The sequence below is a fragment of the Chrysochloris asiatica genome, unplaced genomic scaffold (genome assembly GCF_000296735.1).
Source record: "Chrysochloris asiatica unplaced genomic scaffold, ChrAsi1.0 scaffold00105, whole genome shotgun sequence".
In the NCBI taxonomy this organism is placed as follows: domain Eukaryota; kingdom Metazoa; phylum Chordata; class Mammalia; order Afrosoricida; family Chrysochloridae; genus Chrysochloris; species Chrysochloris asiatica.
Window position 1 is genome coordinate 9,974,844 of NW_006408623.1, and position 10,856 is coordinate 9,985,699.

A 10,856-nucleotide genomic window follows, 5' to 3' on the forward strand; every position below is an offset into this window, starting at 1 on the left:
AGGAGGGACCAGTCACTGGAGAAGGATATCATGTTTAGTAAGGTGGAGGGTCAGAGAAAAAGAGGAAGACCCCCAACGAGATGGATTGGCCCAGTGACAGCATCAGTGGGCTCAAGGATTGGGCAGTGTTTCGGTCTGTTGTGCATAGGGCCGCTGTGAGTCAGTCCCAACTTCATGGCACGTTAGCAACAACAGACAAACAAATCTTAAGGAAACTTGTCAGCAGTAGGCCTGATTTCTATTCCCCCCCCCCCACACTCACACACACACACACACACACACACCCCCCCATCTCTCAATGTGTTGGGTTATTGTAATACTGGAAACTATGGTATGCCACTGGTATTTTCAAATACTATCAGGGTCATCCTCCGTGGGTAGGTTTCAATGGCGCTTCCAGAGTAAGACAAACAAGGAAGAAAGATCTGGCTATCTACTAAAAAAAACAAACCAAAACTGACCACTGAAAGTCCTATCAATAGTAGCAGAATACTTCCTTGATACAGTGCTGGAAGAGGAGCTCCTCAGGTTGGAAGTCACTCAAATACGATTGGGGACGAGCTGCCTCCTCAGAGTAGAGTTGACTTTCATTTACTAATGTGGCATAACTCAAAATGCGAAGAAACAGCTACAAACACTAGTAATTGGAACACTGACCATGTCAAGTATGAATCCAGGAAAACCGAGAGTCCAAAATGAAATGTGAAGGACTTCCAGCAAGATGGCAGACCAGGCAGATGCACTGTACGGCCCTCTACAACAAAATGTTAGAGACCAAATGAAACACATAGCAGATGAACATCCTGGAATCCTGAACTTCAGAGAAGAGGTTAGAGAACTGGACTGAGTGCATGCTGGGAGGAGAAGCTGAGCAGGGACCGCAGGACAGAGACAGACTGGTCAGTGGTCGGTCAGACATGGGGAGCAGCTTTGGCAACAGACAGTGACCTGGCAGAACAGATTCACACATGAGACAGGAGACATGGGATTCGTTCATTTTTCCCATGCTGCCCTGGTGACCAGAGGTGTGGCCATCTCCTACCCTCACCCACTCCCAGCTCAGACCTGGCTCTCCAGGAGTTTGGAGCTGCATGCTGAGGAGCCGGTGTGAGACAGGGGCCCGCTGTGCCACTTTAGTGCCCATTTTGGTGCCTGGATTCTGGCAGGCTCAGCTCCAGACCTACAGAACCCACAGAGCCGCCAGACCAGCATTGAACCAACCATCCTGCCCCCAGCTTCCCTGTGGTCCTAACAGACCCTGAAACCAGCTCCATCCAGGGCCTTCAGGAACGATGACTTCCAGATTGAGTGCCCTGAACGCAGCTAAGGAGACCAATAGGGCCTCCGCTGGCACACCCCTCCTACGCCCATCTCATAAACTCCTTGGCTGGCAGGAGCCCCCTTCTCTCTCCAGGTCCAGCAGCTATACTGGTCATGCTTTTTGTTTTGTGTAGGGGTCAGGGGAGGGTTTGTTTTAGTGTTTTTGTTTGTGTATTCTTTCGCGTCTTCTTTCTTCTCTTTCCTTTCCCTTGAATTTTATCCTTTGTCTCTTAGCTGTTGTTTTGTTTTTTCCTTCTGTTTCTCATTTTCACTCTTCTTTTTTTCCCCTTTTGATCTTTCTTTATTATCCTCTACTGTCTTTCTCTTTGCATCTTCCCTCTAAGTAGATAAAGAACTTCAAAAGGCAAGAAAGTCAAATAGATTTCAAGATAAAACAGACTGTTTTAAATAGGAAAAAATATTAATAAATTGCTGGTTAACCTGAAAGAAGATGAATACATCTGCACATTAAAATTAAAAAAAGGGGAAAATGAAAAAGATTTAGTAAACATTAACACAACAGAAATGCAAGTGAAATGAAAACCCACAAACAAAATAGAACTCAGCACCGAAAATTATGTGAAACAAAGAAACCACAAAATTAAAACATAGCAAAAAGACAGCAATCAATTTATACTTATAGATAACCACACAGAGAATAAATGTATTAAATGCACCAGTGAAGAAACAGAGCAGAATGGATAAGAAAATAGCATTGGTCAATATGCTCTCTGAAAGACATGCATCAAAACAATGGAGATAGCCTCAATGCCCATCAACAGAAGAATGGCTAAACAAAGTTTGGTGCATACACACAATACAATGTTGAAGAAGAATAGTAGTCTGGGAAACACCTCACAACCTGGGTGAAGCTGGAGGATATCAAGCTGAGAGAAATTAGTGAATCATAAAAGGACAAATATAGAGTGAGACCAGTTGGTGCTAAGGGTTAATGCACTGGACTGCAAGGCCTGTTTGAACCGCAAGATCGGCGGTTCAAGCTCACCAGACCCTCCTTGGAACCCTATCTATACAGGGTCACTGTAAGTCAGCACTGACTTGACCACACTTAACAACAATAACAACAATGTTGTAAAAAATTAAGAAAAGGTTTTCTTAATAAAATCAGCGATCTATGATGGTTACAATGGTGGTGGTGGGGATTATTCATGGCCTAGAGAATAGACACATACTAACATGGGTGACAGGGCTGGCAGTATACAACAAGAGGGAAGTTGGCAGAGGAAAGACGAAGGTAGAGGGAGACACAGCAAGAAATGCAGTGTTAAAGTAAATAGAGGTGGTGGTTATGGTAATGTGCCGTGGTAAATACGGTTAACTGTTGGTACATGGAAGGGATTGCAATCATTGTAATGAAGCAAAGTATATGATATGTTGAATGTAAAACTGATGATCTGCTCTGTAAACCTTCACTCAATTCATTTAAAAACTTAAAAAAACAAAAGCAAGGAGGGATGTGGTGGAGCATACAAGAGGCAAAACAATGAAAGCTTCCTAGACATTACCAAACATCTTAAGGCAATGAGTTGATGAGCCTGAGGTCTCATCTCCTGGATGAGTGGTGTCTGGGATCTTGAGAGCTCAAGTGGCCATCTGTGGTGCAGAAGAGAGAAGAATGAAAAAATTGAAGAGGCTTGGAATCAACAGTCCAGTGGACTAATAGATCATGCTAACATCAGTCTCCATGCCTCTGAGACCAGAACTGAACGGTGCCTAGTTACCACTGCTGATTACCCTGAAAAAGATCACATTAGAGGGTCCTGGATAGAGTGGGAGAAAATGTGGAACAGATCTCAAAATGGTTTTAAATATAAAAAGACCAGGTTTACTGGTTGGAAAGAGACTAGAGGAATCTGAGACTATAGCCCTTGACCACCCTTCAGGTCTGGAAAGGAACCCACCCTTGTGGCCCAGTTTTCAGCCAAGCAGTGGCTATGTTTATAGGGCGGGCCAACACTAGCAAGGTCTGGGCACCATGGAATTGGCAATCATTCCAAATCAAAGGGGGGCAGCATTTTCCTAAGGACACAGTTGAGAAGGGATAGAAAGGTGGGTGGGATGCAAACAGGAACTTCAGGGAGGAAGCAGGGTCACTGTAGTTGTGTGGAGGGCATCGTAATCACTGAGCTGAAACCAGGTGTGTGAGTTGTTGAATGTAAAGCTGATGATCTTGTTGTAAATCTTCACTCAACTCACAATAAAAAGTTTCAAAAAGAGAAAGACATGGAGCTCATAAAGCTCAGTGTCCCGGTGGCGGCATGTGAGCTGGACTAGACTGTTGGCCATTTGATCTATTGTTCTGGGACTGACAAACTGAAAAGAAATGGCCTCTCATTCATTATTTAAAAGAACATTTCAAGATCTACTCTGCAATTCAACACTGTCCATGAGAGGGTAACATCCCTACACCTATAAGGAAGACTCTGAAACTTGCTCTCCAGTGTAGAGATACCAAAATGAGGCCAGAAGCAGACTGTGCAACAGGTCATCCATTACTCATATGCAAGGTTAGGCTGAAGCCAAAGAAAATTCAAACAAATCCACAAGAGCCAAAATACAAGCTTTAATATAGCCCACCTAAATTTAGAGGTTACCTCAAGAAAAAATTGATGCATTAGACACTAATAACCCAAAACCAAAGAGTTGAGGGATGGCGTCAAGAACATCATACAGGTAGAAAATGGAAGGTCATTAAGAAGACAAGATAAAGGAAAAGATCAAAAGGAATGTCAGAAGCCACTCAGAAATTAAAGAAGAAATGAGGAGGCAAAAAAGCTGAACAAAAAAAGTTAAAGGTCAGCTCAAGAAGACGAAGCCAATTATTGTAATAAAATGTGCAAAGACCTGGAATGAGAAAATCAAAAGGGGAGAACATGCTCAGCATTTCTCAACCTGAAAGAACTGAAGAAAAATTTAAGCCACAACTTGCAATATTGAAGGATTCTATGCGCAAAATACTGAATGATGCAGAAACCATCAAAAGAAGATGGAAAGAATACAGAGTCACGGCACCAAAACAAAACAAAACAAAAAGGGTGGATTTTGAACCATTTCAAGAGGTAACATATGATTAAGAGCCAATGGTACCGAAGGAAGAAGTCCAAATTACACTGGAGGCATTGGCAAAGAACAAGGCTCTGGGAATTGATGGAATACACATGGAATCTTTCAACAAACTGATGCAGCACTGGAGGCACTCACTCATCTATCCCAAAAATGTGGAAGACAGCTACTGGCCAACTGATTGGAAGAGCTCCCTATTTATGCCCGTTCCAAAGAGAGGTGACCCAACGGAATGTGGAAATTATCAACAATATCATTAATATAACACGCAAGTAAAATTTCACTATAGATAATTCAAAAACAATTGCAATAGTACGTTGACAGGAAACTACCAGAGTTTCAAGCTGGATTCAGATGAGGACTTGGAATGAGGGATATCATTGCTGACCTCAGCTGGATTTTGGTTGAAAGCAGAAAACACCAGAAATATGTTGATTTGTGCTTTATTGACGATGCAAAGGCTTTCAACTGTGTGGATCAGGACGAGCTACGGACAACACTGTGAAGAATGGGTATTCCAGAATGCTTACTCGAGCTCATGAGGAACCTGTACATAGACCAAGAGGCAGCCATTTGAACGTAACAGAGGGACACTGAATGGTATGAAATCAGGGAAGTTTGCACCAGGGGTATATTCTTTTACCATACTTACTCAGTCTGTATGCCGGGTTATGTGAAGAACATGGCATCAAGATTGGAAGAAGACTCATTAACAACCTGCAATATGCAGGTGATAAAACTTTGCTTGCGGAACCTGAGGAGGACTTAAAATACTTAATGATGAAGTTCAAAGACCACAGCCTTCCGTATGGATTGCACTTCAATGTAAAGAAAACAACAATCCTCATCACTAGATCAATAAATAACATCATGATAAATGGAGAAATGATTGAAGTTGTCAAAGACTTCACTTTGTTTCCACTATCAGCACTCATGGAAGCAGCAGTCAGGAAATCATACAACATATTGTGTTATGCAAATCTGCTACACAAAGACTTTTTAAAAGTGTTCAAGACCAAAGATGTCAGTTTGAGGACTAAGGTTGCCTCACCCAAGCCATGTTTTGTTCAGTAGCCTCATATGCATGTGAAAGTTGGACAGTGAATAAGGAAGATGGTAGAAGAATTGATGCCTTTGAGTTATGATGATGGAGAAGAATATTAAAAGTACCACAGACTGCCAGAAGAACAAACAAATCTGTGTTGGAAGAAGTACAGCCAGAATGCTCTTTAGAAGCCAGGATGTCAAGACTTCGTCTCTTACTTACATAGCTGACGTATTATCAGGAGGGATCAGTCCCTGGAGAAGGACATCATTCTTGGTAAAGTGGAGGGTCAGCAAAAAGGAAGACCCCCAATGAGATGGATCAACTGTAACGACAATTGTGAGGATGACTCAGGACTGGGCAGTACTTTGATCTGTTGTGTGTAGCGTTGCTATGAGTCGATGACGCCTAACAGCAACAACATACAGAAGACCAGCTGATATGACTAAAACTCAGATTTACAGCCAACCAGTAGTGTGTGCCGAAGATGAAGACATGGGTGATTTTCCCCCGCTTCTACAGTCTGAAATTGATCAAGATGCATTGATAATTCCAGGTGATTGGAATGCATGTCAAAACAAAGAAGGGGCAGTTGTTGAGGAAAATGTAGCCTTGGTGATAGCAATGAGGCTAGAGCGTGCATGATAGTGTTTTTCAAGATAAATGACTTATTCATTGCACACATTGTTTTCAACATAAACTGCACCTATACACATCTGAACCTCACCAGATGGAATACAGAAATCAAATGGATTACATTTGTGGAAAAAGACTATGATATCACCAATCAGAAGAAAGCTAGGGGCTAACTACAGAATACACTATCAGTTGCTAATATAAATTAAGGTTCAAGCTGAAGAAAATTAATACAAGTCCATGAGAGCCCAAGTAAAGTACAGTCTTGAGTATATACCATCAGAATTTAGAGACCATCTCAAGAATAGATTTGACACAATGAACACTAATGACCAAAGTTCAGACCAGTTCTAGGATGACATCAAGGACAACATACATGAAGAAAGCAAAAGATTACTTGAAATTCCAGACAGAAAATAAAAACCAAAAAGAGTATCAGAAGAGACTGTGAAACTTGTTCTTGACGGTAGAGTAGCCAAAGTGAATGGGAGAAAGGACAAAATAAAAGAAATGAACAGAAGATTCCAAGACCAGATCAAGAAGACAGAGTAATGTATCATAATGAAATGTGCAAAGTTTTAGAGTTAGACAAACACGAGGAAAGAACATGCTTGACATTTTTAACCTAAAAGAACCGAAGGAAAAATACAAGCCTTGGGTTGTAATATTGAAGGATTAACCTGGCAATGTGGAGTCCTGGTCTGGCGTTGTGGGTTAATGCGCTGGACAGCAAAGTTGGCAGTTCAAACCCACCATATGCTCCTCGGAAACCCTATACAGAGTCACTATGAGTCGGCACTGACTCAATGACACTTAACAACAATAATTGGCAGTGTAGAGCCCTGGTGTGGCACTATAGGATAAGCACTGGGCTGATAACCCCAAGTTAAGCAGTTCAAACCCACCAGCCGCTCCTTGGAAACCCTATACAGGGTCACTGTGATTCGGGACTGCCTCAACAAGCCTTAACGACAACAACAGCATTGGCGGTCTATTGAATGATGCAGGCACTTTCAAGGGAAGATGGAAGTAATGTGCAGCGTCGCTGTATCAAACAGAATAGATGGATGTGTGCCCATTTCAGGAGGTAGTATAAGATCAAGAGTTGATGGTCTTGAAGGAAGAAGTGCAAGCTGCACTGAAGGCATTGGTGAAAAACAAGGCTCCAGGAATGGAGAGAATATCAGCTGAGATATTTCAGCAAATGGATTCAGTACTGAGAGTGCTCATCTACCTGTGTCTAGAAATTTGGGAGATAAGGAGTTGGCCGGATGACTGGATGAGCTCCATCTTTGTCCCCATTGCAAAGAAAGGTAACCAGCCCAAAAGAATGTAGGGATTATCCAACAATGTTATTAATATTGTAGGCAAGTAAAATTTTGCTAAAGATAATTTAAAAATGAGTACAGCAGTACATGGACAGGGAGCTGCCAGAGCTGCAGATTCAGAAGGGGGCGTGGAATGCCAGGTGTCACTGGTGATGCCAGATGGATCTTAGCTGGAGGCAGAGAATACCAGAAAGGTGTGTACCTGTGTTTTATTGACTATGTAAAGGCATTTGACCATGGACTGGAGCAAGCTATGGATAAGATTGTGAAGAATTAGAATTCTAGAACAGTGTATTGTGCTCATGAGGAACCTGTGTTTATGGCAGAACAGTGTATTGTGCTCATGAGGAACCTGTGTTTATGGCAGAACGGGGGGACACTGTGCGGTGTTAAAGTTAGGAGAGGTCTGTCAGAGTTCCATACTTTCACCATACGTGTTCCTTCTACTTGTTGAGCGAATCAACCAAGAAGCTAGACTAGATGAAGAATTTGGCGTCCGGATATGAGGAAGATTCAGTACTAACCTGTGGTATGCAGATGACACCACCTTACTTGTTAAAGTGAAGAGAGGACTTACCGATGAAAATCAAATTCTACAGCCTTCAATATGGCTTATACCGCAACATAAAACAGAACCAGTACGCAGCACTGTGATAAACGGAGAAAAGACTGAAGTTGGCAAGGATTTCATGTTACTTGGATCCCCAATCAGCACCCATGGAAGCAGCAGTCAGGAAATCAAACAACACATGGCATTGGACAAGTGTACTGCGAACAACCTCCCTAACGAGCAAAGCTGCCACTTGAAGGACCGAGGTGCCTCTGACCCAAGACTTGGTGTGTCCCCTTGTCTCCCATGCTTGAGAAAGCTGGACAATGGGTGAAGAGGCCCCGAGAAGAACTGTTTTCTAAAGATGACGTTGGCAGGTCTGCCTAAGCTTTGTCTGTCTGTCTGATTAACGAGAGGATGTCCATGCCCCAGAGGGCGCCCCACCCCCACCTCAGGACTGACCCTGAGGAGCTGGATGAGTGGTTACAGTCAATACCTCCTGTGATTGCAGGCACTTCTAGACATCCTGCCACACACAATCAGGCCTAGTGGTCTCAAAGCCAAAGTGGCCCCTTGTTTTTTAAATCAGACCCCACTTAGGCCTGCTTGAGCAATGCTCCCCGGCCCCAGGCCCCCACTTGCCTTTCTAGTGAGACAGGACTGAAGTGATGGAGCTCCTTGGGGAGTGGGGGGAGGGCTCTGTGCTGTTCCTGGTGTGGGATCAGGTCCAACAAGCTAACAGTTCTGGATTTGAGGATGGTCTCCACCCCTGTGCTCTGTTCCGTGGTCCCTAAAGGGTGAAATGCCCACACTCGTGCCTTCATGCTGAGGCCAGATCACAGGCTTTTGGTCAGGAAGGGACCCAGAATAGCGAGGGGGGTCTTTGTGTCTTTAGTGCCCCCCCTCCCCCACTCTCCTTTCAGCACTGTTAGGAAACATGGAACATATTCTCACAGAAACAGATGTTGTAACTCACTGTGTGTCAAAGCCGGCCCCCTAGAATCCTGTAGTACCCAGCGATGTGGCCTGGAGTCTGGGCTGCCTGGGCTGCTGTCGGGTAGCTGCTCTCCTGTGCTTTTGGCCAGGGTTACCTGTGGGGGGGGATTACCTGTGGGGGGTTGTCTGTGGGAGATTACCTGTGGGGGGTGCCTGTGAGGGGTTACCTGTATGTGGGGGGTGCCTGTGGGGGGTTACCTGTGGGGGTACCTGTGGGGGTTACCTACCTGTGGGGGCTGAGGAGCCCTGCCTCAGAGGCCACAGCCATCGTTGCTCCATTTCCTAAGCACCAGAGTGTGGGTTCCCAGGGAAGCATTCTCAGTCCTGGAAGTCAGGTTGCTGAGATGCAGGCCCGCCGTACCCACTGGAAACAGGGTTGGAGGGTCCTAGAGTGGGGGTTGGGCCCCTCCACCTGCCCTTCCCTTCTCTCCTCCATGAAAATGCCTCTCCTGGAATGTAAGTGAGGCTGCTTGGTGTGAGGAGCTGGGTGTCATTAAGTAAGTCCATAGCACACGGCTGTTAGGAGGATGCCAATTAACCCTTGTAAATCTCAGGCCAGGCCCTGCTGGGTAATGAAGTGGAGTGTCACACGCTGGTTCTCTGCAGTAGAGATTGATGGGCCTGGGCTGACTCAGGCCTGTCCAGTTCCTGCTGGGCTGCACGGTGGGCAGGCGGATGCCAAGGCCTCGCAAAACAGCTTCAGATAATGGTAGCAAGAGCTGCTTACGTGGTCTTTCCTTTGTCCCAGCTAAGAAGTACAAGAAAGTCACCGGCAAGGAGATCTACTCTGACACCCTGGAGAGCACGCCCATGCTGGAGAAGGAGAAGTTCCCACAAGACTACTTCCCTGAGGTAGGGGCCTGTCTTCTCACCACTGCTGCCCAAGAGAGTTTTGGACAGGGGTCCCCATCCACTGCTAGTGCCCACACACACCGTCTCATCCTCCCATGTCCAGTCTTTGTGGGAAGGTCTCAGTCCTCTTGGAGGTTGATGGGAATTGTCACAGAGAGCGTATTGAGTGTCAGGCCAGTCCATTTCCAGGCTAGGAAATAGGAAGATGGAGGAAGGTCCCCTCCTATTGGGCCTGGGTGGTGTGAACCTTGTCCACCCTGCCCATACTGCCTGTGGAGGTATGGTTCTAGGTGAAGGAATGAGGGACGTTATTTATAGATGTGCCTCTAACAGTTTCTGATTCAGTTTTGTCTAGGGCTGTGGATGTTGGTTCTTGATACAGCTGTCTCAGGGTACTTGGGTGATGGTAGTTTTCAGAACATCGTAACAAGCCTTTCTGGAGTCCCCTCCTCATTCATGTTTAACATTTCAACCAAGAGTTCATCACCTGTCCCTTAGTCATTGTGAAATCATTCGATTTGATGCCTTTACTGAAAGCATTCTCAGGTGGTGATACTGAAGAAGTGTAGGTTTGCACCTGCCAGGTGTGTCTGGACCTGGGGCTTCTCAGCTGCACTGTGACATAGGAGAGCGGGTCCGCCACAAGAAGGATAGCTCTGCTGATCTTCTTCCGAGGACTGCGCTGCAGCGAGGCCAGACGGGCCTGTGCCTTGAGCTGATTTCCAGCAAGGCCACAACTTTATTAAGTTGCTTTATGACCTGAGCTCCATGAAGGGACTGTGGCAGCTCCGTGAGGGATGGTGCTCCTGCCACCTTGGCGCTCGGCCTCCTCATTCATTGTCCCCTGAGCCAAGGACAGGTGTCAGCAGCTGGGCCAGCCTCTGCTGCTTAGTGTGCTGTGCCCACTCTCTCCTCAGTTCCAAGCCCAGTAGTGTCGAAGGGGTGCAGCAGAAAGCCCCTCAGACTTCTGTTCACCTTCCTTGTGCATATCCCTTTGTCAAGACTGTGTGTCCTGAGGTGGTTCCCCCAGCACCATCCCCGAGGC

General features: G+C 45.3%; 1 protein-coding gene across 1 annotated transcript in view; it reads left to right on the forward strand.

The window, feature by feature from the left end:
* INPP5A (inositol polyphosphate-5-phosphatase, 40kDa) overlaps positions 1-10,856 on the forward strand; it is a 149,404-nt gene that overhangs the window by 99,254 nt on the left and 39,294 nt on the right. The window contains exon 7 of the mRNA XM_006867452.1: positions 9,708-9,811. Within this exon, the coding sequence (XP_006867514.1) occupies positions 9,708-9,811 (104 nt within the window). The remainder of the gene's footprint in view (positions 1-9,707; positions 9,812-10,856) is intronic.